We start from the raw sequence: 27,950 nt of genomic DNA, 5'->3' as shown, positions 1-27,950 counted from the left end.
CGGCGCTGCCCTCGAACGACAAAGCATGTAAGTTTTCCCGTATACGCATGAAACCACATCACGAATCCACTCGGAAAGCTTTGCCAAAAAAAAAAACTGCCGACGCGCCAAATTCTGCGATGGACATTTGGATATGGTGCAGGCATTGGAGGTCGTAACTCATGTTTCTGTAGACAGGATCCCCTTTGGGGCGATATGCACACGCCTATAGGCTCGCTGCGTACATTCTGCATGTCGGTCACTGTCCTTATCACTGAAAGGAATCCTCTGCGCATCTGAAATGTGTCACTTCTCATGCACATCTCTCCGCTAGGCAAGGACTTGGGTTCTGGTGCTCATGAGAGTACCAAGTCAAGGGATCAACGACTGCATTTCCGAATCCAGCGGATGTGCCCTGCAGGCCTATCGAGACGGTGGACAGACGTCTTTCAACTGAACGTAAAGAGGAACCTATGATGGACTCCTCCTGACGGAGAACTGAGAAACGTGACGACAAGTATTCAAGTCAGGAAGGCAAAGATAGGTGCTTCATCATCTATTCCCGACCGATTTTACTGAAGGTTATCTGCGCACAAGAAGGTATTAAATTAATAACATAAATCGACTCATACCGGCGCCAAGATGAACGATATGGTGCCCAGTGACCAGAAGCCTGATAAAGAATGTTGAAGACGGGGCTAAGGCTGGTAACGCTTTACGACCACTATCCAGGGTCCAGCCTCTGCATCGTTGATAAATGTTCTTCTTTGATCATAATTGTTTTTCCCCGTCTTTCGCGTTTCTGACACAACGCATTGGATCTCGGCCTGAAGCTGGCGTAGCTGACATGGTGCTCAAGGTTTTTCCTCCATGAAACGGCTACTTTTGCGAGATGAAACAAGGATGGTGAAAGATTGAACTTGGTTACTGAATATATCTGTTTACTATGTTCGCTTCTGGCCTGCCGCCTGACAGAATCGTGCCTTTGATTCCCATCAAGGAATGCCCGAATGTCGTGGATTCCTCGTTGATTACATTATGAACTAGCAAATTTTTCGTTAAAGAACCTTGGTGGTGTTATTCTATGTAGACACATATATTTTGGCTGTTTCGACGTTCTGCAATTATGCCAAAAATTTTTTAAAAAAATATATGTGACAAGAATCGCGGTAAGTGCCAAGAGAGCACGTGCCGACACAGCCTTCTGGAAGGGATCGATATTCCATTCTGGGCTGCAGGCGAGTTAAGTCCGCTCTGCCTTGACTTTTGACGTCGCCCACTCGTTTGCTCTTCGACTCACCGTCACTACCTCTCCCTCCGTTTTCCTTCATACCGGTTTTAATCCTCCCTTCACCATTTTTTCCGTCGTTTTCATTCATTACCATGCGTACCGCTGCCGTTCTCATCGCCTGCGCTACTTCAGCTTTGGCCTACTCGGTTACTGTTCCCAACGCAAGCGAGGGATGGACCAACTCTGGCTCTCAAACGTATGCTTCTGGGTGACATTTTCTCGTGTAGAGTTTGGCTGATGAGCTGCCTGCTTTTGCTTTCCCCTTTTTCAGCGTTTCATGGACAATGGTCGATACTGACCGTGCCAACTTCACTATCGTTCTCACCAACCAGGCAAGTACAATCTTCTTTTTATTTTTTTTTTCTTTTACTGACTCTCTTCAAGGATCGTAGTGTCTTGAGCCAAGACCAGACTCTTGCTTCTCTAGTCGACGGTTCCCTGGGAACGCAACAGGTCAACCCTCCTGCTGGTGGATGGATTGTTGGTGGCACCTACCGTGTCAATCTCGTCCAGGACGCTCAGGACCTGAACAGCATTCTTGCTCAGTCCTCTGAGTTCAACATTACAGAGAGCTCAAGTTCATCTTCTTCTGCAACTGCTTCTTCGACCAGCACCACTAGGATGTAAGTGTTTGCTGGCATTCATCTCGTTCAGCTTTTTGATCACTTCTTCAGTAGTACCACCGCTGCTTCGACAACTCGCACTGGAACCACCTTGACTGCTACCACTGGCACTGTAAGTGGTGTCACTGCAAGTGGTGCATCCGGCTCTGCCTCGTCCACCGCCACGACTACCTCCAATGCTGCGCTACCCGTAAGTATCGGTAGTAGCGGCCTTGTTGGCCTTCTCGCTCTTCTCGGTGCTATGTTGTTCTAAATTCCACGGACTATCATGACGCACACACACGGAGTGCTGTTTACCTACTTGGACTTTTACGTATATACCTTTTTTTTCTTGCAGGGGCAAAATTATTATACAGACAGTTTGGAATAACCGTATATTTGCTAGTGGACGGTTCTGTTGTACATACTTGTTGTAGTAAGTATGACATTTGCTTCGTGCGAGAACTTACCGGCACCTACCGAGCTTTATCGCGGTCATGCGTACGAATGGTACGCGTTCCAACCTTGCGTCTTTATTCCTTCCAATTTCTCTGTTCTCAATTTGCCTCTCGCGTGTCATGCATTTCGTCACCGTCTCTGTATCTCTACTGTTCGCTGCGTCTGCGTTGGCGTACCAGATCAATGAACCGTCTGAAACCAAGGGATGGACCGACTCTGGGCTTAATACGTACGTCGTTCTCGTCTTGTGCGTCGTCGACCATCTCACTTATATCGCCTTGCAGTATTTCTTGGGAAATGGTTGATACAGATCCAAAGAGTGTCACTCCCGTTCTCACCAATCAGGCGAGTGCTTTCTCTTACGCCTGCCCACTTCACCTGAATGCCGTGCATCTATCAGAATCGTACCGCCTTGCCTCAGGACCTGATTCTCATGGTTATTCTAAGCGGGTCGCTCTTGACGGTGCAAGTTAACCCTCCTAACGGTGGATGGCCCGTCGGCGCAACCTTCCGTGTCAACTTTGTCAGGGATTCTAAGCATCCGAACACTATACTGGCTCAGTCTTCGGAATTTGTCATCTCGGCTGTTTCTACTGGCACTCCGACGACAACGTAAGTGGTAATCTTCATTCTATCTGCTTGTTAATGTTAATGGGTATCAATTGCCTTCAGTACTACTAGCTTCTCGTATCTCCGTACTTCAACCTCCGCTGCTGCTGCTATCGCTTCCGGTACGTCCGAACCCGACTCGTCCAGCGCAGAGACGACTACTGCTCCCGCCACCACCTCCTCCAACGCCCCGCACCTTACCGATTTCAGCAATAATGGTCTCGTTAGTCTTTTCGCTCTTTTTGGTGCCATGTTATTCTGGCGTGGCTATGTGGTTACGCATACATAGACCAGAATTGCTCTCTTCTTCAAAACTTCTCTGTGTATCATTTTCTTGCTAGTCAATTGAATTGTACAACAAGCTACATAGCTGTAGGAGGAAGTGCGATCCCGTCGGCGAGCCCCTTGGTCTGCAGCATCCCGTCTCATCTGCTCCTGTCTTGCTGTCGGTGCGAATTTACATGTCACATTTTTTTCTCGTCCCATCTACTCTTCGGCCTATCAACCTGAGGCTCCGGTGTCTAGGCGAGATCATGCACGGCGCCAGAACACTGACCGAATTCACCTTCTTCGCCACTTAAAAAAACACCGTATTCATCATATGCATTACTTTGCTGAGATGTACACGAGATTTATCTTCGTCTTAATCTAAACTTTGTGCAATTTCTTTATCTAACCTTGCCATCGCCCCGCAGACAACCCATTTCCATGGCCCCGCTAGCAGTGAAGGGCTTGGAAGCATCGTTGATGATCTCACATTCTCATACTGCTTGCTCATACCGGTTCTTTTGATGGCACCGGACGAACAGCAGATCTTCATTTGAAGTACCCAGAACATGGTGCGGTACCGTTCGTGTTATCGATCTAGGTGTCATAATACATATTTTAAAAGACCACTTGACACACTGTTTCGCCACAATTTCAAGCCTCCTTTCCTACACGACGTATCAGTACATCCGTGTACTTCGAGAAACGATACTAGCGTGATTGGAGTCATTTTTAACAGCCAGTATTTCCGGCATTCAACCTTGAACTGAGCGCTACGTCATTAGATTACGCGAGTAGAGTGCACACAAGGAGAGCCAGACCAATGTTGCTCCCATTAGCGCTCTGAAAAGCCCAGTCCGACAAGATCACTCCAAATAGCAGAAATTCCTCATCAATTTAACAATATCGTGACATGACTATATCTTCAAGATATATGGTCCGGTCTAGAAAGCCTCCACCGCCTTTGTGCCCAAAGAAACCAAAGCGCGATAAGAGCCATACTAATCAAGAAAGACATAAAGATAAAAGAGTACGACAACCGGAAGGCTAGAGTTACATAGAAAAATCCATCCACCTTTAATCTGAAGAATGTTCGTGAATAACAACAGTCGGACACCAAGTAAAACTCACCTTTTAAAGATACAAGAGGAGATAGGGTCTAGATAGCTAGGCCCGCAGAGGACGCGGAGGCACCGTAGAACGAATCAATCGAAGACACCTCCGAATCTCGATCACTAGGATCTTTGCGGGAAGGAGGCACTGTCAGTCCAGCGACAGGCTTTATGCTTGTAGTCGACGTGTTGGAGGTGCTATAGGCGTGTTGCGCGAGGGAGGAAGGTGCTGGGCGCCCGGACGTAGGTGACCTCCGACCAAGAGTTGGTGAGGGGCGTCCAGAGTTGAGCGATGTTCGACCAGGAGTTGGGGAGGGGCGTCCAGAATTGGTTGACGGACGAGGAGGCGAGGAAGAGGTGGAAGCCCTTCTGTGATCGTCTTCATATACGGGATACTGACGATCCACGTCCTTCGCATAGGTGAGAATAATATCCGGAGCAGAACCGAGCGGATAATTTTGAGTGCCATCGATACCGTAGAACGGACCTCTTGTCATACTGGTCTCCGCACCATAATAATGACCATCGTGAGAGCTCTGGGAATTGTAATAATTGCCCACTTCGGCATGGTTATCGGAAAAGACTTCCCGATTAGAAAAGACGTCCATGGGCGGGTGGCTCAGCTCTACTATGCTCGGGCCGGGAGACGGGCTCTTGAGTCCAGGCTCTGACATTGGCGGGGTCCATTTTTCTGGCGGGAAATAGTCACTCCCGTAATCGCGACGTTGCCGCCTCTTGATCAGGAAAAATATCGCAGCTGCGATGACAGCACATATGATCACTCCCACGACGGCAAATGTCCCGGCAACTACAGATGAAACATGAGTTGCTAGTGTCGTCACAGTATCTATTTGATAGGCTCACCAGCTGACTTGTTGGCCCAGAAGCTGAACGGAAGTGATAGTTAATCCAAGAATCAATGGATACTAAGAACAGAACCACATACCCATCTGATGTTGCTGCAGCAATGATAGCAGTCTCGGTGGCACTAGATGGGGTGGAAGAGGAGGAAGCAGTGGAAGTGGCGAAATCAATGGTAAATGTAGTTGAGCTGGTGGCAGCGTTGATCTCTGTAGTGGCCCTCACGACATCAGAGGAAACTGCGGTGGTCACGGAAGACAACGACAACGTTGATGATGAGCTGCTGCTCAACGTGGTCGTGGTAGTGGGGCTGTACGTTAGAAGATGAGTTACGACACGCGTATCAGGAGTGTGGATACACTGACGTTTCAAATGGTAACGAGCTCGAAGTCGATGAAGAAGTTGTTATCGGAGGACTTGAGGACGTGCTCGTGGAAGAAGTTGACGTGCTAGACGTTGACGACGAAGAGGATTGTGACGAGAAAGTCGGAGAAAATGAGCCACTACTGGACGTAGTCGAGATCGTGGATGTCACTGTCGAAGTTGAAACGAATGTCGAAACCGTCGTTTCGCGCACTGAATCGAATGAAGAAGTTCCGGAGAAAGAGGCATCGGTGGTGCTCGTGCTCGTGAATGAGCCCGTCTGCTGGTTTACTGAAGCGGTGGAATTTGGCAGTCCGCTCCCTGATGGACTACTGCCATCACCCTGACGCCTAAGGATGTAGTCTCGTTTTGATAAAGAAAGGTGATCCTTGCGAGGTGCATTGGAGAACATGAGCGACGAAATAACAAAAAAGAGGACGATGGAGACGGTGCAGAAAAGACGTCCAGACGTGAGCATGTCCTGGGGGGCGTTCTAGGCTCGCAGCTGGCCTGTGCGAGGCTAGAAGACGCACAAACCAAAGAAAGGAGAGGTAATGTAAGGTAAAGACGGGTGAACAATGGTGATGGAAGTATAATTGAAAGGAAACAAAGAATGGTGGAACCCTAAAGGGCCGGTCGGCGGCCTGAAAGAGGATGCCGGTATCCAGTGCGACCAGAAGGGTATCTTATCGGCGTCACCCTATTTGTTTGCTCCACTTAGCATTATTCACTTGTTTTGATTTTCCGACGTTTGTATATGTCACTCGGCCACGCTGAAATGTCCCCGTTGTTGCTACATACTCAAATTACTGGGATGTCTCCTTCTCAGTGGAGTCGGCTCAGCATATCATTCGTCTCGTCTTCTTCTACCGGATACACACGTAGGCACACTTCATCCAGCTCCTCAGCGTCCAGGGATCTCGAGACTTCGCTCTCATCGTGGTAGCAGCGTTGAGCGATATGGCGGGCAATACGAGGTCCGTCCTGTGTTACTGGATTTCAGTGCAACGCAGCAATTCGCTTAGCCAGCCAGCATTTTACCGAGTTGCTTAATCGCGCCCAGAGCCGTGGGTCCCCTGTATCCATGATGAGTATCCGGTGAGCACCAACGTAACACCAGCATTTCTGCCAAAAACAACAGATTCAGGTCTTTCTTCCATCGAAGATAGTCTAACTGACCTTGCTCTGAGGCAACACGAAGACGTGGAGAGGCTTCTTGTGGCTTTCCCGTTCAAATAAGTATCGTTGAATTCGTTGATTCACCGCCTTACTACTCCAATCGATGAAATATGACACTTGTTCTTCCGAAGGGTCTTCCAGAAAGATCGGATGGTACACAAAAAGCAGACCTCGTGTCGTACCATGGATGCGTGGATTCAAGTCATTTGCAAGCTCCAGACTACCGTCAATCCGAATGTGATGAGTTATTTGGATGCAAAAACAAGAAGCTCACCTCTCAATGACATCCTCCTAGCAGATGGTCAATGACAGAATATCAAGCACGAGAGCACCATACCGTCTCTGTATCTAAATTCAAGTATTTCACCCATTTGACCCATTTCCTGGAACGACAGTAAGAGTCTGTTGCGAAGCCAGGCAAGCGCTCGTTGCCAAAATGGGCCTGCATTAGCTCCATATCAAATGGTGCATTCGGTGCATGTGTTGGCGATGGACTTTCCCGAGGACGGGCCATGCTCGCGCTCTTCTCTGTATCGGAGTCTTCTAATCTAGTGAGGTCGTTCACAACGGCCTGGTTGAGTTCCCCGTCCTGGGCAAATTCAAGACCAAGATATGAAGAGTGGAATGAGTATCCACCTCGACAGCAACAAGCGGCCTGTTCTGAATCAAGTCCCGAATGATTCTCAAGGCGTGATCGTAGGTCTTCTTGGGCACACCGGTCGACGAGTCCTGCGCGCTTTCAAGTCGTCGCTGGAGCTCGTCATTCAGATCGTGTGCTGCCTGCACTTCTTTGACCAAACAGCACTTTTCTTCCTCAAGGGTCTGAATCCTTACTTGAAGCGCCTCTGTGTGATCTCCATAATCCCGTAGCATTTCTTCGAGGCGATCGCGGAGCTGATCGAGAAGGGGCGTGGGAGCAGAAATAGGCTGGGCGCAGAAGAAACTCAGTCATGACGCGCTAGATAACATGAGAAATCGAGTAACCTGGTGGTGGTCTACAACCATGGTTGAGGTGAGTAAATATTGGATTAGACCCGTGGACGGACCTGGACTCGTAGAGGCTAAAGTTTGTATCTGTGTGTGTCTACCACCGTTGCGGCTTGCTCTTTTTCCCACCGAGCCAAGCAGACAAACTGGATTTGAACGATATAACCTTGGGTACTATTTCTCGACGATCCCCACGGGCACAGATTCGATTGCTTCACCCGCAGGCGTCAAACGGATCTCTCATTATCAGGCAGGGTACCCGAGACATCGGCAAGAGGTCTCGACGACAATGCACTTGACCCTGTCTGGGCAGCTATCGAAACAACCGGTATCGTTATCGGCACTGAGTTTCTCATTTAAATAAATAAAACCGCATCATTAGGTCCCCAATTCTTATGGTCATCTTCGTTTTCTCTTGAACCTCTCTTTGCCCTCTATAGGCCCATTCGCATTCAGGGCACAGCTATCTTCTCGGCTGGCACCATGGTTCCGTGAGCTCGAGGTTACGCACGCGGCATCATTAGGTAAACTCTGTTTCGACGTCGTGCAGAAGAACCGGCTTTGGTAACCAACGAAGTAATTTCACGCACGTCGCGTCATGGAACTGGGGAATCGACACACAGGCAGCTGTTGGATGTGTCATCTCTCAGAAAAGTGGAAGAGTGCTGTCTGTACACGAGACAGAGATGAGTTCGAGGGCGCAATTCTACATCTCTATATAATAATAATAATTCCTTGTCATAAAGAAGAATTAATGGTACAAAATGCATTTACTTCTTGGTTGTTCCCACCTACTTCGGCATTTGTATTTTCAAACTGAAATCGATGTGCTGTACGGACTGATGGACGACACTCGTACTCAAGATGTCGATCTCTGGCACTTGATATCAGTACGTTTGTTGCTTCAACGTCAATCGCCACTAACCGTTGATCGCTCTTGCCTGCAAATTAGCCTCGGTAATGTTCCCACTCGTTTCGAAAAGAAACTTTCTCTTTCCCTGCCACTTGTGCTTCAATTTCCTAGCAACGCTCACAAGTTCTTGGCCCTCGATGTTGTCGAGCATGACGATGTCCGCACCGGCATCAATCGCTTCATCGGCTTCGACTTCTGAACTGACTTCGACGTCTAGCAACAAGCTGAAGCCTCCCACGGAGCGGGCTTGCTGAATAGCGGCGGTGATTGACCCTGCGGACAAAAATTGAACACAGAGAAACAGACGTTCAGAGACAATACTTACCGGACGACCAGATGTGATTGTCTTTCAGCATAATCATACTCGAGAGATCATGACGATGAGGGTCGATGCCTCCAACTAACATGCCGTATTTCTCTACTAGTCGAAATCCTTTAGAGCGTATGAGTTCATTCATATTTGACGTGAAAAAAAAACGCACCAGGCGTTGTTTTCCTGGTCCCAGCAATAATGCCGTTATATCCATAACCTCGAGCAAGATCTTTGATTTTCTTAGACCTAAGTGAGATTATTCGGCTTGCATTTGTAAAGAAAACGATCAGGTCACGTACTGTGTAGCAATACCGCTGCACCTCGCCAACATATTCAGGGCGACGCGCTCGCCTAGAAGCAGATGCCTTGCCTTGCCCTTGACCGTCGCAACATGCTTGATCGGCTCGAAAACGTCGCCTTCTCTGACGTGCCATTCAACCCTTGAGAAATGATAAATGCATTGGATGAGTCGATAAGATAATGGACGTACTGACAGCCCAACTGAGCAAAAACCTCGGTGAAGAATGGGGATCCTGCCAGGACTGCAGGGACTCTGCCTTTACCAAACAGAAAGGCCTCTTGTTCCACCTCTCCAACAACATATCCACCGTAGTCAAAAGACGGTGTATCTTCTGCAAGCCATGCAGTGACTTGGGGCTTCCAGCTAGGCGGTAAAAGGTGTTCGTATGAATCCAACATCAATGGTCACAAACAAGCAAGCTGCCACACAAAAACAAAAAAAATTTTTTTTTTCAAACAAATGATTGGAAAACATTTTAATACAGAGTGTACAATCCTCTACAATACTAATTACAACAATGGAATCCATCAGACTAGCATTCAACTCGCCGGCCCAGCTCCTTCCGTGCCACAAGAGCATTAAAGGAAGAACCAAAGCCAAACGTCCTCGAGACCTTGGAAAACCAAGGCCATGCTCTCAGTAGAGCGAGTGAAGGCGACTATCATCGACTGGATTTGAAGGTTGCGGCATTTGTAAAAATGCGAGACTCGGTCAGTTTCTATAGAAAGATCCTGATGAGTATGTATCTGAAGATTCAATAATGCACGGAACGGCTTTTTATACATTTCAAGGGTGGTCCGTGCGTGCGTCATGTGATATCGTCGGCCGAAACGCCCGCACCCTTTCGTTAACCACCATGACGATCGCTTTACTCTCTGTGTATCGGAGCCTTCGTTTCTCTCACCATGTTCTGGCTACAAGGTCGCGACGACAAATGTCGACATCACTACCCCAAGCCTTTCTAGAGCCAATACCCTCGCATCCTGGTGTGACCTGTCTCTCCCTTAACAGACCGCAAAGCAAGAACGCAATATCTACGCGAATGCTACAGGTCATCTTGAAAGGAAATAGTGAGGGGAGCTTTTGTTGATATTCCTCACAGGAAATGCGCGAAAGCTTGGAGACAGTGCGCTTTGACAAGAGGTGACTTGTTTGTTTCATTCCGAATTTGACGGCATATAACCGCGTCTCCCAGTGTCCGCGTTCTAATTGTTCGATCTACAACTGTTGGATCTTTCTGTGCTGGAGCGGACCTCATGGAACGGCGAACTATGTCTCAAGTTCAGGTTGCGAAATTCCTAGTCGACTTACGTGCCGCTCTGGGACTGCTGGAATCGCTTCCAATGCCAACAATAGCGGCCATTGACGGCCCCGCACTTGGGGGAGGTTTGGAACTTGGCCTGGCATGTGATCTACGTGTGGCAGGTAATCTCACTGCTAGTAACCCTCGTTCGCTATTGAGCCGATTCTAGGTTCTAGTGTAACGAAGATTGGGTTACCAGAAAGTGAGGCAACTCTGTTGGCTGATCGTCTTCTTTGGTCTGATGATAAAGTAGCTGCGCTGGGAATAATCCCGGGAGCGGGTGGGACCCAGCGCGCCACCAGAATCTTGGGAATATCTAAAGCAAAGGATCTCATCTTCACTGCGCGAATGTTATCTGCACCTGAAGCTCTTCAATGGGGTACTATAATGGTTACTGCGTTCGATTTGTGCTGACTTTGACAAGGTCTGGTGGATTATGTTTCCGTACCAGAGTCCAACGCATTCGATCGGGCTTTGACCTTGGCAGAGACCATTTCATTTAATGGTGAACTCAGCTTTGTATGGCTGCGGCTTGGATATTGAATATTGTCTTCAGCTCCCCTTGCTCTTCGTGCTGCCAAACAGGCAATTTCTCGTTCTGAGGATCTATCCCTTGAAACAGGTATACTTCCTTTTCAATGGATCTCTGGTAGATATTTAATTACCTTTTACAGGCTTGGACTTTGAACGAGCGTCTTATGAACCTCTACTCTCAACTTCAGATCGCCTCGAGGCTTTGGAAGCTTTCAAAGACAAGAGAAGACCTGTATTTAAAGGGGAATAGCAAGTACAATAAGTTAATGCAAACAACAAAATATGTGTATAAACAGGAATTGCAAAGACGCGTTTCAGCTAAACCTTGAAAAGCTACTCGTAATACTAGTCGGCATCGTAGGCATGTTCTCTCGAATGCCTTCGAGCTTCAATCCCTCCAAATCCTTCATCATCAGGCTTAGCCGCCCAAACCTATCCTTCAAACCTTTTGTCTCCGTCAGCGCGTCCTCGGCCGGTGTGTCGGCTTCGTCATCGAAGCCTTTCTCTAATTGACCCCAATCGCTGCGCAATGCAAGATAAGGTTTCAGCAGAGTAGGATCTATTCGCCCAAGATAATTCTCCGTGATGTACGACTTGAGAATATCAGGGCGAACAAGGAACACACTACCGAGCTGGCGTATGAACTCAAATCTTTCGGTAAGTGCTGAAATACCGAAGCTGCCTATCGTATCTTGGTACATTTTGATGTCCCTACCGAAAGCGTAAGTTCCAGTTGGGGCAGATGTGAACAAAGTGATACACACTTGGTAAGCATCAAGCCACCGGTTGCGCTAACAGGGAACCTGCGCAAATGTTCTAGCAATAGACTAAAAGGCCGTGAGTCAACGGCATGGAGATATAGCGTACAATGACGTACCTATGAAAAGAGACGCCAATTTCTGTGAGGAAGGACTCTAGATTCTTGCCACTCAGATTGACCTTGGCGGCATCCCGAACTTTCTCCAGTGATTCACAGCATGCAACACACGGCTCTGTATTTACCCGAGCAAACGAAAGATCGTCATTACGCGGTTTGAAGTCATTCTTCTTCTGTTTTGTGAGCTGTAACGATAGCCATGCAATGATTGCTAAAAGAATTGGTGTTATACGACGGGATAACCCATACTGCCTAACTCACCATCGATTACACGTTGAGTTAGCTGGTTAGCGCCACCTTCTAATCGGCTGACGGCCTGGTTGTTGAAGACGACCATTTCACGGCGCGTAGTTACAGATGAGCTTGCTAGAGGAAGCAAAGCAGTATTGACGTATTGCTGCCACAGATGGCAGATGAGGTCTGCGGAACGTAAGGTCGATAACAGCTGAAGACTCGGCTCTGCCTTAGCATCAGCCGCCTCTAAACGAACTAGTTCTCTGGAAGATATTATCAATATATGCTGCTAGCCAGTGGTCCAGAAGCTCACGTTTCAATGGCAGCCTCTACGTAGGCGTTTCCAATTGCTTCTGCAAGAACACGAAGTAACGCGAACGCATTTTTAGCACTGAAATCAGTCATGTAAACAGATCATAGAGATGAAAATTAAGGATACGCACACGTCGTTGGAAGGACTAAGTTCGACACATCGGCCAATGGCTTCGGCATGCCATTTCAGCATCTTTTCAGCAACATCGGTGCTCAACTGGCCATCCTCTTCATGGACCGGCTCGTCGCCAGCCTTGTCCTGGGATCGATCAATGCCTCCAAACTTTAGTATCGCGCTGGCGGCTTGCGCAGAAGTTGTCGATACGCCATTCGTCGACGTAGTCTGGGCAGCTGCGCTCAACTGATTGACAACACGATCAAACACTGAAGATTTCCCCTTCTGCGTTTTTTCCTGTCGTTATATGGTGTAAGTTCGGAGGACGAAATTGACAGTACGAATACCCACATGATACCGGGTGAAGTTGGAAAGCAAACTAGCGTACAAAGCACCCAAACTGCGACTTTCCCTTTCCAGATATCTCTGGCCTTCGATATACGGAACGAAGAGCTCCTCCATCGCTGTCTCAAGCATGGTGCTGACGGTTGCCGAACCTGTAGGTCCAGAAGACGTGGACCCTATAAATGACCGACGAAACTCTGTCGCCTCATATGATGGCCGCGGCGAAACAGTAGGAAGCTCGTATGCCTTCAAATCCTCAACGAGATTGGAGGCTTGTATATGAACCAGCTGCAATATTCGGAGGTAAGACAGGTCGGACATCGTATTACTCCGATGTAAAAGCTGTTCCATGTGTTGTTGAATCTAAGCAACTAGGTTAGCTGCGATCAGGATTACCAAGAAACAGCTGCCTACAGATTGTGCGAATACACGCTGAAGGAATACTTGCATGACTACTGAGGGGTTTGGGAAGACGGCCTTGACTATCTGGGCCTCCGTGTCCACAGTGGCTCGTATCTCAGAGAATAGCTCGGTCAGACCAACATCACTCTTTGGCGGTGTGGAATCCGGATCTGGTAATGTATTCCATCTAGATTCAAAATAAGCATACTCTTCGTTACTCAGGACCGCAGAACTCACAGAATAACGTCGTCTGCCCCTTTAGTCTCTCGTACGTTGTTTATGAAGAAGTCGTGTTGATTGACATAAACCTGGACACAGGAAGATCCACCATTAAATTCTAATAGTGTCTGAGCACAATGCTATAGTAACTTGTTAATGAACATCACGCAATTTCGAGAAACGTCACCTGCATGCATCATCTTTGGATCACCCTTCCTGTAGCACCTATCGAAAAGGTTCAACATTTCCTTCTCGAACTTCTCACAATACTTCTCTATGGCTTCTCGCGTCTGGTTGAGAAGTTAAATATGGAGACCTACAATGTAATCGTATACGACATACCTTGTCAGTTGTTGGAAGATCCACTTCTTTTGCAACGGTATTCAAGCGCCTAAGCAAGACGGCGACCTGACGTCTTCCACTTCGGCCTTCCTTTCTCATTGCATCTAGACGAGTGGTATCCCCTCGAGAGAACTGATTATAGAAGTCGATCAAATCATATGCAGCTTGCGCTCGTTGTCGCTCAGTGTGGACAGATTCCAACTGTTCACCTGATCGAGAATTAATGAACGTATGAGATTTTGGCATCCGCGAACGAACCTATGCGTATTGCTGTACTGCTAACTTCGTTCATCCTGATTTCCATTCCGGAAAATGAATTTCCGACCGCCTTCAATGGTATGAGTAAGTCAGCACTATTAAACCTCGCGAGGCGACACACCTCAAAGCCTCGGTTCAAATCTGCCATCTCCTTGGAATACTCCCGCTCGGACACACGGACACTCTTTTCCATTTGTTCAGTTTTCGCTTGGACATCTTTCCTGACAGCAATAAGCTTGTCTACTGCGGCCTCAAAGTTGCGAATAAAGGGTTTGGGATCGAAAGCTAGTGTTTGATGGTTAGGTCTGAGTACATTCATTCGATGAAGGAGTGCCTACGCCCAGAATCTGCCTTTGACTGAGTAATCAGTTTCTCGGAAACTGCACCCACAAAATCTGTGACGTCAAATTTTCCCTGAAGATAATGCTGTTGAACAAGACGTGTCATGGTATACGCGATATAACAGACCTTGAAGACGGAAGGCTTGAGGTGCTCCTCCACACTAGGGTCAAGATAGAGATTTGACGGTATAGACATGAATACTAGTGTTTGAATACACCAAGCCCGTTGACGGGGCGTCCGTTGAAGGTCGTGATGACCGTCGCAACGTTGTGCTTGCCACTGCTACTTACCCGATTGGGCTGTTTGCTTGTATTTCGATCCAAACGCATAGTCGTCCGTTTACGGCTCCCAAAATTTCGCTTAAACAGGGGCAATGGAAAACGACGCGACAATCCAACTAAAGACGCTGCTGCTTCACTTGGCCACCGACATCTCATCTGCCCAGAATCTACCGCATATACTTGATATACTGACTTCAGAGCATCTGTCATCGTCTCCGCATCTCACCAAATGGACATCGCGAATACTTTCTCTCTTACATTCCAAAGATGCGCCAGGAAAATGGGCTGGACTCTGTCTCGCACACAGGACGTCACTTCTATCAAAGTCAATCATGATTGAGCATGCTCAACAGTGGCTTACCATTGCTTTACGTGTCCTATCCGTTCGTTCATCCTATTTAACTTACCATCCATGTATCGTTATTGACTTGTGGACAGCGAAAAGAAGCAACACCAATCTTAAAAGCAGCAGTCAACTTGTGTCGGATTATGTTCTGTTCTGCAATGGATGTATCTGAGTTCCAACGACAAGTCTGCCTTCCCAATGTCACAAAATTCACAGCAGCGACCATTGCTCTATGTGATGGAGAACCCGAGCTCGAGTTTAAGGTAAGCACTACTCTCACAGTGGGTCAGTTAGTGAACATGAACTATAGGTACTTCTGTTGAACACGCTTGCCAGAGTAGTTCCATTGTATCCCAATGCGCATCGGTCATCCCACAGTGCGCTTTCGGGATTGTGTCTGAAGTATCTTAATGGTAGTGCCCCCTTGCCTACTTCTGTGACACTACTCCGATCGTCCTCCCGTTTATACGCTGTACTTCCCGCCACCGGAGGCAAAGTTGGGGCTTCCAATTTGTGGAAAAAGACGGTCGAGGAAACCTTGACTTTTGGATGGACTGCATTTTCGAGTTTACGATCTTCCTTTTCAGAAGGTTTGTGCGGCTTTCTTGCAACAAACGCTGGTTTTTACAATATCCCAGGTTCTATCTCTCGAAACGAAGACGTTCAGGTCACAATACCTTTAAATTTGGATCGTCTACGGTGTTTTGTTGTCATCATTAATGATCTTCTCGGGACTGGTACCCAGCGATCAGTTCAAGTTCCAATAGGGTCCCTTCATAAATTTGCTATTGCTCTTTTGACATCAACGACTGCTGGAAGAGGACCGGTAATCTTTCACCTTACTCTTAGCGAAACTTTGTTGATAGTTGTTGTAGGATAATGGGCACGTAGACATCAGCACACGGTCACTCGAAGCCTCTGTCGTTCCAACTCTATGGAAGCTTGGATGCGAATATGTTATTAGCCTTGCCATCCAGTAAGCTCTGCTCGCAGTACGCCTTTTGTTATATTCACATCGTTCCAGTCTCCGTCATCACTTGACCTCGCATTTAAACGGGTTAACTTCTTGTTTGGCATCTCATCTAGAGCAGAACTCGGCAGGGTAGGTCTTCATTATGATTGTACCAGTAACTGTCTCATCTTCCATAGCTCACAGCGTCTTCCGTTTCTAGACGCCCTTTACTCTATCCTTGACCATTGTTTCCCTTTGCACTCTGACGTCTCTTGCAATCGGTTGACAAAGGCTGTCCTCTCCTCGATTACTGTTATCTTACCTTCTCAATCCGACTTGGATCAGTCTATTGACACGATACAGGCTGGTCGGAGCAAAAAGGGGAAGAAACGGGCGAGGGCTTACGAAGGAGATGAGGTTTTCAAGGCTTCTCGCAATGTACTATGTCCCTTGTCTGATGACGGGAAATCTGTACTCATCGCCTGCGATGGTCAGTCCATTCCTGTTTCAGAAATGATAACCATAACATATTTACGCAGCACTGGCTTTACTATTGCGCAACCCGGGTCTCAGTCCAGTGACGCACTCTCTGTCAGTCCGTGTCTTGTTATCTATCCTCTTCTTCCTTCCCCAGCGCCCCTCCCTGTCGTTATCGTCCGACTCAACTCTCCACCCAAAACTTTTACAAAAAATACAAGCCCTGGTTACGGAATCTGGCTGCGGGACAACGAACACCGCGAGTAAAAGTCTGGGTCTCGTTCTAAGAGCCGTTGATTTGAGCAAGACTGACGACAACGTAGATACCTATCTTGCTTTCTGTCTCTCTTACTCATTAGCATTTGTCAGGCTTGTCAACGTACCCTTGATCTATTACTGCACCCCCGTATTCCGCCTCTCGTCCGTTCCCTGCCGCACGTTGAAACCCTTTCACTCTTTCTATCCGAAGAAGGTACGGAAGAAGCGAGAGATCGAGAATTACTCGGTCTGTCGGTTTTGCAACACCAAGCTACAGATCCTGTGCAGACCACCATTGTAGCATCACCGTCGCCTCAGGTTGATTTAGATCAGGAAAACCATCGTGTTCGCCCTATTACTCCAGCAAAGCCCCCTTTACTAATCCCTACCAATAAGCCTACACCAGCCCACCCTGGTGATAGTCTGCCACATGCGGAGTCAACCTATATTCCCCCGAAACCATCATATCCACCAGCCACAGCTCTTGCACTGGGGCCGCCTACAAGGACAACCGTCAAGCCAGAAGTTATCATGGCGGAGGCAGTGGAAGAGGACCAAGCAATGCCCGCGATAGATCTAGATTCGGATTCGGATCCGGATTCGCAGTGATTGATGTTACCGCTTTTTGACACTGTCTCTTATTGAATGTATTTGCGTATATTTCCGCTCACTAAACACAGCGAGGCTGATGCCATGAGGTGCTATCACGTTTTCCAATGAACACTACGACACCTACTCAAGATACACAGAACACGCCTCTATATTCCACTGGGGACTCATCAGAAGTGCACACCGTCGCAAACGAGAGTAGTGCTAGCAGGGGATCTCCCTCCTCTTTAGTCGGCCGCTTCGCTATATTGACCGCCTTCATCGTTCCGATGACGTTCATACCATACCTATTGACGAGGGGTCATGTATCGTCCTTGCGTAGGCAGATCCTGGAATTGGAGAAATGTAATCGTGTGATGCGACGAGAGCTCTCTTTGGAGAGTTCACTACATAGCGAAGAGCATAGACGTCTTAGGGGTCTCGTCCAGGGTATCAAAGAGGAACTCGGAGTGCTGCAGGATGTTTCATTGGAGAAGGATGCCAAGCATGTAAAGGAGGGTGAAGAGGTTCGGAGCGGGCTCCAGAGTCTGTTGGAGGAAGTTCGGGATTCTCGGTATGCTTGTTTCCTGCAGCGATGACCTTTGCGTTTGAATTGTTACCAGAAGCACTCAGAGTGCAACATCAAAGGCACTGGGAACTTCACTTGCAGATATCGCGGCATTCATGCAAGAACTGGAGCTCGTCATGGGTCTTCAGGGCACTGTTAACGGGGGCCATGTACATGAAGAAAGAGTGGATAGATTACGGCAACTTGCGTTCCGTCTGTCAGCTCAGCGTACTGATGCCAGATCAAGCAGGGCAAGTTCAGGCCATTCATCGTCTATTATTTGTTTTGCTGATCCTCACAAGTAGGTGGCACATGAGTCAGATTAATGGTGTCTTCGTATCACTACCTAGTCCAAGGTAGATACAAATGTACAAATGTACTTGTAGCAACCAAGATGCACACAGTGATTTTCGGTCCCGACTGTTTCAAGCGACGGACTTTTTTTGAGTAGATTCCTCGGGGGCCGGCTGCCTCCGCGCTCTTTCACGCATATGGCAATGATATAGCCATAAAGGGGTCGTTATTCGGCAGAAATCGTTCGGCATACCGGCATTGACAGGCTATGTACGGCCGTAGCTGCAGCGCCGCCCAGCAACAGCCAGCAACACTCCAATTTGCCTCGTTGTGATACACATGTCTTAAAGACACCCATTCCTTCTTGTTATCTTCCTTCTGTTATGCGCAGCTCCCACCCATTCATCTGAACGACGCTTCTCATTCATCTCTAATAGCCGGCATACTTCAATGGAAGCGCCTGTCATAATTTCCGGCGAGTCGTCTGGTACGGTTGTCGCACGAGAGGAGCAAGCGGCCGTCGATGTGAACACCGACTCTAACGAATCTGACGCAACACAACCTAAATCTACCACTGACGGTGAAGAGCAGGCTTTGGAGTCTCATGAGGTCATCGAGCTACAGACATTCATCGAGAGAAAGGCTTGGATAGAAGAGAAAATAAAAGTACGTACTGTACCCGTTTGGCCTGAATCCTTCTCATCACCGAGCATCCTAGTTCTTAGAAAGATTGCCGCCTATAGAGGTGTTCGTCGGAATAGAGGCGCTGCAGATCTCTGCCGAGGACATTCCCGGTCTGCCCTCCCGGTCCAAGCTTCAAAAGTGGCTACAGGACCACGAATCTATAGAGAAAGAAATTGAGATATTTGATACCGGCGAATTGAAGAAGTTAAGAAAGCTAACCAGAGGTTTGTTGTTCTTAGAGTGACGCGGGCAGTCCCATTCATTCCTTTCATAGCTGCAACTCAACGAAATCTCTCGCCAGAGGATACCGATCTCATTGAATTGACGCTAACGACTATTTATGAATTGGATATATTACTTCACCTACTCCGCGACCGTTCTGAGAACTTGGATTTGTTGGGTGTGAGGATGTCGTGGGAGGAAAACCGGGTTGCTGCATGGGTTGAACGCAGGCAAATCATCGCAGATCTCAATACTTTTTTGGAGGATCGTGCTCGATGGTCAGCATCTTTCTACGATGCGCCCGTCAGCACCGCAGACCCCACGACACCTCGACGGCGAGGATCTACGGCATCTCTCGCGTCCATCGCTTCAGAAAATGCGTTGTTCCCTGCAGGATTCTCTCGGCCAGTAAGGTTTACACAGGTGGAGGCACTGTCACGAGACAGTGCTCACTTTGCTGGCCGAGTCACTGCGCTTAGACACGGGAACATTTCTACTGCCGGCAAAATTCTCGATAAAATGATTGACCATAGTCGCAAACCTGTTCCTGATCAGCTCCTGGATGAGCAGGATAAACTTGAAGAAATGGGGATCACTCAAATGGAGGACATTGGCAAGTTCGTTATGAATGTGGTTATGCAATGGAGAAAGTAACTATTCCCACTACTCATATAAATCTCCAGGCTTACAGGATTTTCAGAGCAGATGACACACATGTGGAGACAATGAAAGATCAAGTATCGGCCCAGACTCTCCTTGACGATATTGAGGCAGCGAGATCGACCCATCCTACTGGTCGCCAAAGTGCCTCATTCGTGACTCGTGCCGAGGCTCTCCGCAAGAGGCTGCTAGTGAGAGGGGATCCCATGTCTCAACCATCCACATTACCGACACCAGTTCACGCATTATTTCCCGAGCAGCAATCTTTCAACAAAACACTCGTTCAACAGCTATCTAACGAAATCACCTCTGCGACGACAATGTGCAAGAAGGCCGAAGCGGCGGCGGCAGATTATCGTTCGACGTATGAAGCTGTCCATGCCTACGAGGATATAACCCAAACTGCCGACAGCTTGAGTGCAAAGCTTTGGGATATAACCCAAAGGCTAGAGACGGGAGTTACCTCGAATAACGGAGATGGTTCACCCCCCAATCTGCTCTTGGATGGCTGTCTCGAACCAACAAAACATGGTGTATTTCTTGCTTTGATGCCATCCATTTTTCAGGAACTACAAAGCGTCGGCACCGCTGCTTCTCAGCTTGTACGGAACGTACCGGAAGCTTTGCTCCGCCTGAACTTTCCAGCTGTAGATTCTGATTTCCAGTCTAAGGGTATCACGGCAGTAGAGGAACTGAAGGACCGTCTGGCCAATGTGGAAGAGGTCCGCACGGAACTAGTCGCGCGCACTGAGAGACTAAGGGAGGCGAGGCGAATTCGAAATCTCATGGATATACATTCTCGAGACTTGCGGGCCTTCCTCAAAGAAATTAGCATGTCCATGCAGAAGCATAGATGGAGGCAGGATGCAGAACGCAGTAATGCTCCCCTGACACCAGAGAGTCCACCGAATATTCCGTTACCGGCCGACTCGTCAGATCTGGACTTTCACCAACAGCTTGTCCGGTTTGACAGCAAATTCGTTAAGGATATTGATTCACCCTTGGAAGTTTTCTGCCAGACTTTGGAACAGCCTCTGGCGGAGTCGCTCCGCCGAACTGCGTCGGAATTGAAGGTGTTGTTGAATCGCGGCGGTGAATTTACGTGTCTACTTTCCTTGATCAAGGAGCAAGCTACATCCATGATCGGTGTCAAAGCAGAAGTTAACGCATTCCAACTTCGCATCGAGGACATCAGGATCCAGTACGAATCAGCGACTCAAGAGTGTCTATCAGGGCAAGCGAATGCTGGTCTTTCTTTGCATAATCACATATGTCTAGAGACCTCCCTTGATGATATTCGTTCTGGGGTTAATGCTTTTTCTGACAAGCTACCACAGCGAATTCCATGGGTCGAAACTGGTGCCAAGCAGTCTGTAACATGCCCTTCCCCAGCTCCATTTCCATTCGCTTTGCGTTCGTTGGACAACGCCGTTCGCCACGATTGTAATACGTTTACCATGAGATTAAATGGTGACTTGCGCAGTCTGGAGCAGAAGGCCGACCATCTCCATCTAGCAAAACTAGCAAAGGAGGTCGATTTGTGCGTATCCGCAACTATTGATGACATCAATGATGGTATACAAAAATTGTCCGGCTTGAGGTGCTCTTTTCCTGCAGCGCCGACAGAGAAAACGGTTTCCGAAAATTTGCAGGCCTTGTACATCTCCACAGATGACATTCTGCAAGTACATTCTACCCGCATCAGGAGATCGTTTTCCCCTATCCGTGAACTACTGCGAAGCATGAGCACTGCTCGTGGTGTGAACGATGCTGCCGTCCACGAATCTCTCTTTCTTTCTCGTACGCGAGCGGTCGACGATGCAGAACTTAAATTTACTACTTGGGACAGTAACCTGCTGTCTTTCCGCAACATTCTATCCGATGCGCAGCGTGCCGCAGAGGAAAGGCGGCTTGAGGACGAACGTCGTCTCCAAGCAGAGCAAGAGAGACTAGCTGCTGAAGTAGCAGAGAAAGTACGGATAGAACGCGAGAAAGAGGAAGAGGGGCGGCGTCTCAAGGAGGTACAAGAGATGGAACGTCTTCGGGAAGCAGAAAATGTTCGCCTATCGGCGATAGCAGAGGAGAAGGCACGGCTGGAGGCCGAACGGCAAGAGATTGCTAAGCAAGAAATCGCATTAGCTGAAGAGGCGAGGAGGAGGGTCGAGCTTGAGGAACGAGCCCGGTTGGAACGAGAGCGCTCTATTATGGAGGTCAAGCTCAAGAAAGCTGAGGAACAATTAGCTGCAGAGCGGCAATCTTATGCCGATCATGTTGCAGCAGAGTCACGGAAGAAACTAGAACTGGAAAGCCGTGCCGCTGAAGCAAAAAAACTGGCTTCCTCCGCTGCCCCTGAACCTCTAGAAGGTGACTTTTCTCATGTGTATCCTGATTTCACAAAGTCTCATAAAAGAAACTACAGACGTCTTTGGTTTGAAGCTCTCACCGAGCGATGCTCGTCCGCAAAAGTCGCAGGCTATGATCGATTTGCAAGTACAAATCTTGAACTTGCGTAAAAGGCTGCGCTCGATAAGTATAGGCTCAGTCGCTCGAGCGACGTCGTCATCTTCTGTGCTTCCCACCTCAGAATTGGTAGAGGGTATGAATCGTGACTTCTCCCTTATCTGCAAGGACGTGGAGCAGTTGCCCTTTTCCGTTGATGACGCATCCGTACAATTGGAGCTGGATTCTTTGAAGCAAGAGGTAGATGCATCCTCCATTCTTATGGATCGTATCAGGCACTTGGTGTCACTATCCAATTCCCTATGTCTCTGTGATAATGCTCTCAGCGATCTTCTAGAGCATATCGATAGCTATCCAGCAATTCCTCTGGGCCTTCTGTCCTCTCCGCACATCTCGCCTGTGAATCAGCCTCCAGAGAAGCAATTATCAGAACGCCTCACCTTCACCAAATCGAACATTGATAACATGGACTCTATCTTTCAATTGGTTTCTGAGGATACCCGCGCTATTGCTGAACGAGAACGCGTCCTGCAGACTTGGAGCGAGCTACGAGATATGGCACAAGACCGTATTACAGGTCCAAAGTCACGGCCAAGTAGTGTGATTAGCTCAGGCCAGAATAGTTCAGGTCGTAACAGTCGTGTATCTATAGTTGGCACGAAAAAACTCACCAAGAAGAGTACTACTTATTCGAATCTGTCGATACCGTCATCGTCTCGCGGAGGTTTAACCACCCTATCTCCTTCCACACCTTCTCGCCGGGCTATCTCGAGCGCAACTCAAACCCCCTCTCGTTCCGTTAGCCGGATATCTAGTGTGGTTTCCAATAGGTCCACGTCAGGGCCCCTGAGCCTATACGGTTCTACATTCGCGTCTCGTCAACGAACAACCAGTCTGAGTTCCAAGGCTGAAACACCGACTAGAGGAACACCCAGCCGGGCCCGTATTTATACACCCTCCTTGAAGCGCAGCGCAACTCCCGGTCATTCCGATATGTCTGTGTCCAACGTTGGCTCTCGACCTTCATCATCGTGGTCTCGTGCTCCCAGAATATCCTTTCCGCGAGGTTCGACTTCCCAAAGACGCCCACCAGCGCCCTCTGCTCCCAGAAAGACGTACATTGCAAACCCCAAGAGTAAACTCGATGTGGCAGTTGGAGATGTTGTCAATAATCTTCCTGTTGGTATCAACATTGAAGGCATATCTTGGAAAGACCAGAGTGGTAAATACTGGATTGGCGATAATGACCCGAAATTATGCTTTTGTCGCATCCTGCGTTCTCAAACTGTCATGGTGAGAGTGGGCGGTGGTTGGGCCGAGTTGTCGAAGTATGTCGGTATCAAGTAATCCATCATCATCGCTAATTCATCTTCTGTAGGTTTATTCGAAGTCATTTTGCGGATAGTTTCCGGCTTCTTACAGAGTCGCCTCCTCCAATGGGCCATCGAGAAGAAAAATGGATTAGCTCTGCTACCTTGCTCGAAACGCCAGAGCTTGCGGAAATAGAAAACGAGCCCGTTCTCTCGCGTCCTCATCTGCCCCGGACTCCAGAACCCCACAACTCTTTCCTGCCTTCATTTGCTCTGTCTACGCCCTCGGGCAAGAGTCCCCATTCCATAAAATCTACTCCATCATCTAAAGGCTCACCTTTGACACCATTACAATTTATTCGGCGTGCAGATCCAGAGACGTCTTACCTACGTCCTACGACGCCCTCCCAGCCTCCCGCGTCTCGTTTGCGGACCAAGGCTTACACACCTGCTCGGAATACTATCTGGCGGCCATGATCAGGTTATATCATTATCTAGGACGGATTTTCAACGTGTATTTATGTTTTTCTGCTAGCCATCGAACGTGACAATACTCGTTCAAGGTTCTGCATCATATACGTAAATTTTGACATTGTCGCATCGTATTTGTTTTCGTCTTCGCTTTCTACGTATTAGTACATTCGTAATAATGTATCTTCCAGGCACTCAATATTCAGTTTATGAATACCTAAGATCGGCTTGCGGCTGCATGTGGCTGTGCATCTATGCCCCGTCTTCGCGCTGTGACCTTCATTGGCATAGCTGGCACCACTGCTTTGTATTTTCTCTACCCTTCGCCATCCAAGTCTGCTTCCACATTTAATGACACGCCACTATTGCCGTCGCACTTCACACCGGCGTCCGTGACGTCGAGAGAATCCTGTGGCCCCAATTTCCGTCTCATTACCCTTACCGTTCCACCCAAGCTCATACCACCAAAGTCGTCCTTCTCAACGATATGGTCTGTTTTCATCAAAGATGATGACATTCAGGTAGAGCGTCCGTATACGCCCTTGGAAGGCATAGACGAGCACGGGAACATGAAGTTTTGGATCAAGAAGTATCCTCATGGCGAAGTAGGTCGATGGCTCCACTCCAAGCAAGTAGGCGACAAGGTCGAGCTCCGTGGACCCTTGCAAACGTGGCTGTGGAAAGACGAGGCTTGGGATGAGGTGATCTTGGTCAGACTTCAATTCTTGCTATCCCTCGTTCCGACTAATATGACTATCTAGATATCGGGAGGTACAGGTATCACGCCTTTCTACCAGCTCCTCCATTCAACATTTCAAAATCCGTCATCAAAAACGCGCTTTACGCTGTTACATTCGTCGCGTTCCCCATCTGAGCTTCCTCCGCCAGAAATTCTCGTGCCGCTGATTGCCAGTAGTCATACAAGTCCGGAACGCTTCCAGATGAAGCTATTCGTGGATGAGATGGAGAAGGAAGTTCCTCTTGGTGTGACGCCGCGGCTGGGGCGCATAGACAGGCATGTCATCGAGGGTTGCCTGGGATATAAAGCGTCGTGGTGGCATAATATTTTTCGAGAGCAACGTCGGCCTCTTCCTCCACAGAAAGTTCTGTTCATAATTTGCGGCCCAGAACCGTAAGCACTCTTTTATTCTTCACTTTTATTCTTTCTAATACCTTGAGTTATAGAATGATTAGTGCTATTGCGGGACCTTACGGACAGAACTATTCTCAAGGACCCGTACTAGGTATTCTGGGAGAACTTGGCTTTACTTCAAATCAAGTGCGGAAGCTATGAAACAAGATGCCATGGTACTTAGACCAGACGACAACGGCGGACTCAATTCCGATATCGTTCACATTCCTTGTATGCATCGAAGGTCCGCCTGAAGCTTCGTCCCATTCAATTCATGAATATACAAGTACGGCTGGTATAACTAAATTATAAATGCTTATATCCCACAGAAAGAGTGTTCAAATGAAAGTGCAAAACGATGGAAAGCTATACGACATGCTGGCAAAAGACAATGGGACGTACACACAACCATCATTTCTTTTGAATGACATTAACCAGCCTGATGATGGGATTAATGAAGGATGTAAGGCCGTTAGAGACGTAACACATACCAATCTAAGCCTTCCTCTAAGCCTTCTCCCTTCGTTGCACAGCTACCCCGGACACTCCATGGTCGTGACTTTTCTCCACCAGCCAGGCCCAGCTGCTCGCTTATATCCTCAGGCTTCAAGGCACCCTCGACATCCTGTTTGTTGCAGAAAACCAGAAGAGGAACGCCCTTTAGTTCCTCCTCCGATAGCATAGTCAACAGCTCCGTCCGTGATGTCGTCAGCCGCGTATGGTCTGCGGAGTCAATGACATATATTATTGCCGAGGTATTAGGGAAATAGCAACGCCAATATGGCCTTAGATCTATCAGCAACGGGACAAAGATCAGTAGTCGTGCGATCTCACCGTATACTCGACTGTCCCCCTAAGTCCCACACCTGGAATTTGATGTTTTTATACTAGCAGAGAATTATAAATCATTGAGAGTGTCTTGTATTGAACGTGCCAACCTGCACAGTCTCGACATTGAAGCCAATTGCTTCAGTTCGGCTGCCGTTAGTTCATACGTCATTTGTCAGTGAAGGAAAACCGACTTGGTATCGTTGAAACAACTTCGCCGATCTGTGGAGTATCATGAATGAACTGAGGCCATGAATTGAAGGGTGAAAGTGACCTGCAGACGGTAAAGTATTGTGGTCTGACAAAAATCGGCTCAGTTTGGCGGTGGAAACAGAAAGGGCGCGTGGGGTACCTTGCCAGCAGAATCCAGGCCTAGCATAAGTATCCGGACATCTTGGTCTTTGCTCCACCGTACAAGCGACGAAAGAGAGTTGAAAAGAGACGATATTGAGAGGCCCATGCGATGCAATGTGAGAGTAAGGATGAAAGGCCTGGCCTGCTTAGTGCTAGTCCTGTTGCTTAGAAATGTCCATAATCGGGACGACCACGTGCCATATCAAATTCACCTTTGCCGCTCCTCATCGGTACGGGGCTACGAATGGGCGCAGATAAACCAAAGCAAAATCACGACGAACACAACAAGGAAACCTTGGATAATGCTCAGGTAATAGCCCCATCCGAGAAGGAGAAAAAGCAGAAAAAGAAGTCGGAGAAAGTGGAAAAGGTGATCCAAGGTGACTTGAAGGACGAAAATAAGTCGCCGCGGCCAGTCAAAAAATCGAAGAAGCGAATGCATTCTGAAGCGGTGATGGACGAGGCAGAATTACAGCCCAAGAAAAAGAAACATAAAAACAGAACTGGCTTTCCAGATCCATCGGAGGATTCATTACTGTCGGAACAAGCCCGAAGAGGTGGGTACTCTATTCCTACCATGGATCGAATTACGCCTAACTGCTGCCATCTGAAGCACTCGAATATGCGTTCACGCAATTTCACCGTCCTAAACACTGGAAATTCCACAAAGCAAGACAGAATTGGCTCCTACGTAACATATGGTCTCCTACTGCCGTCAGTCTCTCTACGCTTCCTTCCTGCATTAAAATATTGAGTAAATGGCGTTTTCTACAGGTCCCGGATCCTCACCTGCCACTGGTTGCAAAGTACCTTGCAGGCGTTCAGGGTAGAGCGAGAGAAGTGAGTCTTATTTTTCCTTGACTCTTATGTCAGGACATACATCATTGCTGACTGGCCATTCAGAACCTCGTTAACACGTGTCGCTCTCACGTCACCGAGGCTGGAGAAGCCGTATCCAATGATGAACCACAGGGCACCAGTGGGCAGGCGGACCCAGAACCTAAACTCAAAGAGCTACGTGCCAGAGCGATCCTCAGTGTTCTGGAGGCTACTTCATAATGACAGATGTTCCCAGGTCCTGAATGTTTCTTTCTTGGTCTTGGCATCGCCCTCAGTCCTTTCGATAATTCCCATCCTATCTTTGCGTATGATCACAATGCATTTCCTCTCAAACGTTGGTTGCGTGAACATTCCACCTTGAAATGCTTCCCAAGCCGTCGGAAGTACGCTTGATTCCATTTCCAATTCTCGAACTTCTCTTCGTGCATCTCTCGTGTTGGCATCGTATCCCTCGAAGTTTGATATACGAAGGGACGTAAATTCACTAAATTCAAGAGCGGATTGATGCAGGTGCATCTGATCAGGAACCATTTAGCTTCTCCGTCTTTTCCCCCGTCGCCCAACAAACCAGATCAGCAGCAGATCCCGAACATACACGGCATAACCTGTTACACGTCTCGTTGAACCGTATGTCTCTGCACCGATGACCGAGCTGCATTCTAGTTGTTCTCCATTTTCTGTCTGCAAAGGTTAAAGGTCACGATCG

The 27,950-nt window shown here is 48.1% G+C and overlaps 13 protein-coding genes across 13 annotated transcripts; 8 read left to right on the top strand and 5 right to left on the bottom strand.

The window, feature by feature from the left end:
* Positions 1–1,362: 1,362 nt before the first annotated feature.
* BT62DRAFT_1002550 (uncharacterized protein) lies at positions 1,363–2,146 on the top strand (the record flags this gene model as incomplete). The annotated part of the gene is made up of 4 exons (XM_043176859.1): positions 1,363–1,466; positions 1,542–1,606; positions 1,677–1,893; positions 1,948–2,146. The coding sequence occupies 4 exons, from the start codon at positions 1,363–1,365 to the stop codon at positions 2,144–2,146; spliced, it is 585 nt and encodes a 194-aa protein (XP_043042507.1).
* BT62DRAFT_657247 (uncharacterized protein) lies at positions 1,898–3,309 on the top strand. Its single transcript, XM_043181790.1, has 4 exons — positions 1,898–2,560; positions 2,616–2,676; positions 2,732–2,943; positions 3,004–3,309. The coding sequence occupies exons 1-4, from the start codon at positions 2,370–2,372 to the stop codon at positions 3,227–3,229; spliced, it is 690 nt and encodes a 229-aa protein (XP_043042506.1). The 5' UTR covers positions 1,898–2,369; the 3' UTR covers positions 3,230–3,309.
* A 723-nt stretch (positions 3,310–4,032) lies between these two features.
* On the bottom strand, positions 4,033–6,102 carry BT62DRAFT_1073542 (uncharacterized protein). Its single transcript, XM_043178944.1, has 5 exons — positions 5,546–6,102; positions 5,266–5,490; positions 5,184–5,206; positions 4,339–5,127; positions 4,033–4,289 (listed from the first exon to the last, which is right to left on the bottom strand). The coding sequence occupies exons 1-4, from the start codon at positions 6,019–6,021 to the stop codon at positions 4,367–4,369; spliced, it is 1,485 nt and encodes a 494-aa protein (XP_043042505.1). The 5' UTR covers positions 6,022–6,102; the 3' UTR covers positions 4,033–4,289; positions 4,339–4,366.
* A 286-nt stretch (positions 6,103–6,388) lies between these two features.
* Positions 6,389–7,780, bottom strand: BT62DRAFT_929002 (uncharacterized protein). The gene is made up of 6 exons (XM_043185623.1): positions 7,707–7,780; positions 7,359–7,649; positions 7,060–7,311; positions 6,997–7,013; positions 6,723–6,942; positions 6,389–6,668 (listed from the first exon to the last, which is right to left on the bottom strand). Exons 1-6 carry the CDS (start codon positions 7,725–7,727, stop codon positions 6,543–6,545), a joined length of 927 nt encoding a protein of 308 aa, XP_043042504.1. The 5' UTR covers positions 7,728–7,780; the 3' UTR covers positions 6,389–6,542.
* Positions 7,781–8,246: 466 nt separating this feature from the next.
* Positions 8,247–9,673, bottom strand: BT62DRAFT_963799 (nicotinate-nucleotide diphosphorylase). Its single transcript, XM_043188701.1, has 6 exons — positions 9,426–9,673; positions 9,235–9,375; positions 9,105–9,181; positions 8,948–9,055; positions 8,635–8,895; positions 8,247–8,583 (listed from the first exon to the last, which is right to left on the bottom strand). Exons 1-6 carry the CDS (start codon positions 9,632–9,634, stop codon positions 8,501–8,503), a joined length of 879 nt encoding a protein of 292 aa, XP_043042503.1. The 5' UTR covers positions 9,635–9,673; the 3' UTR covers positions 8,247–8,500.
* Positions 9,674–10,077: 404 nt separating this feature from the next.
* BT62DRAFT_985412 (enoyl-CoA hydratase) lies at positions 10,078–11,385 on the top strand. The gene is made up of 8 exons (XM_043189939.1): positions 10,078–10,287; positions 10,339–10,379; positions 10,432–10,661; positions 10,709–10,741; positions 10,793–10,918; positions 10,964–11,044; positions 11,096–11,161; positions 11,214–11,385. The coding sequence occupies exons 1-8, from the start codon at positions 10,093–10,095 to the stop codon at positions 11,321–11,323; spliced, it is 882 nt and encodes a 293-aa protein (XP_043042502.1). The 5' UTR covers positions 10,078–10,092; the 3' UTR covers positions 11,324–11,385.
* Positions 11,386–11,387: 2 nt separating this feature from the next.
* On the bottom strand, positions 11,388–14,714 carry BT62DRAFT_888056 (exocyst complex component Sec10; the record flags this gene model as incomplete). Its single annotated transcript, XM_043182946.1, has 15 exons — positions 11,388–11,784; positions 11,838–11,900; positions 11,951–12,161; positions 12,212–12,447; positions 12,498–12,575; positions 12,628–12,908; positions 12,948–13,319; positions 13,371–13,545; positions 13,596–13,717; positions 13,760–13,867; positions 13,920–14,128; positions 14,178–14,247; positions 14,299–14,462; positions 14,516–14,591; positions 14,646–14,714. 15 exons carry the CDS (start codon positions 14,712–14,714, stop codon positions 11,388–11,390), a joined length of 2,631 nt encoding a protein of 876 aa, XP_043042501.1.
* A 178-nt stretch (positions 14,715–14,892) lies between these two features.
* BT62DRAFT_979095 (uncharacterized protein) lies at positions 14,893–17,442 on the top strand (the record flags this gene model as incomplete). Its single annotated transcript, XM_043189409.1, has 9 exons — positions 14,893–15,183; positions 15,239–15,409; positions 15,457–15,972; positions 16,022–16,122; positions 16,171–16,248; positions 16,296–16,588; positions 16,638–16,894; positions 16,945–17,130; positions 17,152–17,442. 9 exons carry the CDS (start codon positions 14,893–14,895, stop codon positions 17,440–17,442), a joined length of 2,184 nt encoding a protein of 727 aa, XP_043042500.1.
* Positions 17,443–17,487: 45 nt separating this feature from the next.
* BT62DRAFT_656602 (uncharacterized protein) lies at positions 17,488–18,427 on the top strand. The gene is made up of 3 exons (XM_043181789.1): positions 17,488–17,995; positions 18,045–18,240; positions 18,295–18,427. Exons 1-3 carry the CDS (start codon positions 17,550–17,552, stop codon positions 18,313–18,315), a joined length of 663 nt encoding a protein of 220 aa, XP_043042499.1. The 5' UTR covers positions 17,488–17,549; the 3' UTR covers positions 18,316–18,427.
* A 157-nt stretch (positions 18,428–18,584) lies between these two features.
* Positions 18,585–24,309, top strand: BT62DRAFT_985409 (uncharacterized protein). Its single transcript, XM_043189938.1, has 6 exons — positions 18,585–18,949; positions 19,002–19,191; positions 19,242–19,839; positions 19,890–22,213; positions 22,269–23,637; positions 23,688–24,309. Exons 1-6 carry the CDS (start codon positions 18,734–18,736, stop codon positions 24,094–24,096), a joined length of 5,106 nt encoding a protein of 1,701 aa, XP_043042498.1. The 5' UTR covers positions 18,585–18,733; the 3' UTR covers positions 24,097–24,309.
* Positions 24,248–25,515, top strand: BT62DRAFT_656545 (ferredoxin reductase-like protein). Its single transcript, XM_043181788.1, has 3 exons — positions 24,248–24,800; positions 24,852–25,222; positions 25,276–25,515. Exons 1-3 carry the CDS (start codon positions 24,345–24,347, stop codon positions 25,382–25,384), a joined length of 936 nt encoding a protein of 311 aa, XP_043042497.1. The 5' UTR covers positions 24,248–24,344; the 3' UTR covers positions 25,385–25,515.
* Positions 25,462–26,743, bottom strand: BT62DRAFT_985408 (ARF/SAR superfamily). The gene is made up of 8 exons (XM_043189937.1): positions 26,617–26,743; positions 26,403–26,556; positions 26,325–26,348; positions 26,245–26,272; positions 26,161–26,189; positions 26,057–26,109; positions 25,714–26,007; positions 25,462–25,661 (listed from the first exon to the last, which is right to left on the bottom strand). Exons 2-8 carry the CDS (start codon positions 26,508–26,510, stop codon positions 25,634–25,636), a joined length of 564 nt encoding a protein of 187 aa, XP_043042496.1. The 5' UTR covers positions 26,511–26,556; positions 26,617–26,743; the 3' UTR covers positions 25,462–25,633.
* BT62DRAFT_656456 (uncharacterized protein) lies at positions 26,316–27,857 on the top strand. Its single transcript, XM_043181787.1, has 4 exons — positions 26,316–26,961; positions 27,018–27,118; positions 27,179–27,244; positions 27,308–27,857. The coding sequence occupies exons 1-4, from the start codon at positions 26,649–26,651 to the stop codon at positions 27,461–27,463; spliced, it is 636 nt and encodes a 211-aa protein (XP_043042495.1). The 5' UTR covers positions 26,316–26,648; the 3' UTR covers positions 27,464–27,857.
* Positions 27,858–27,950: the final 93 nt, after the last annotated feature.

This window comes from Guyanagaster necrorhizus, assembly GCF_019112545.1.
Source record: "Guyanagaster necrorhizus MCA 3950 unplaced genomic scaffold BT62scaffold_6, whole genome shotgun sequence".
Taxonomy (NCBI): Eukaryota; Fungi; Basidiomycota; class Agaricomycetes; order Agaricales; family Physalacriaceae; genus Guyanagaster; species Guyanagaster necrorhizus.
This window is presented reverse-complemented; position numbering and strand designations above follow the sequence as displayed.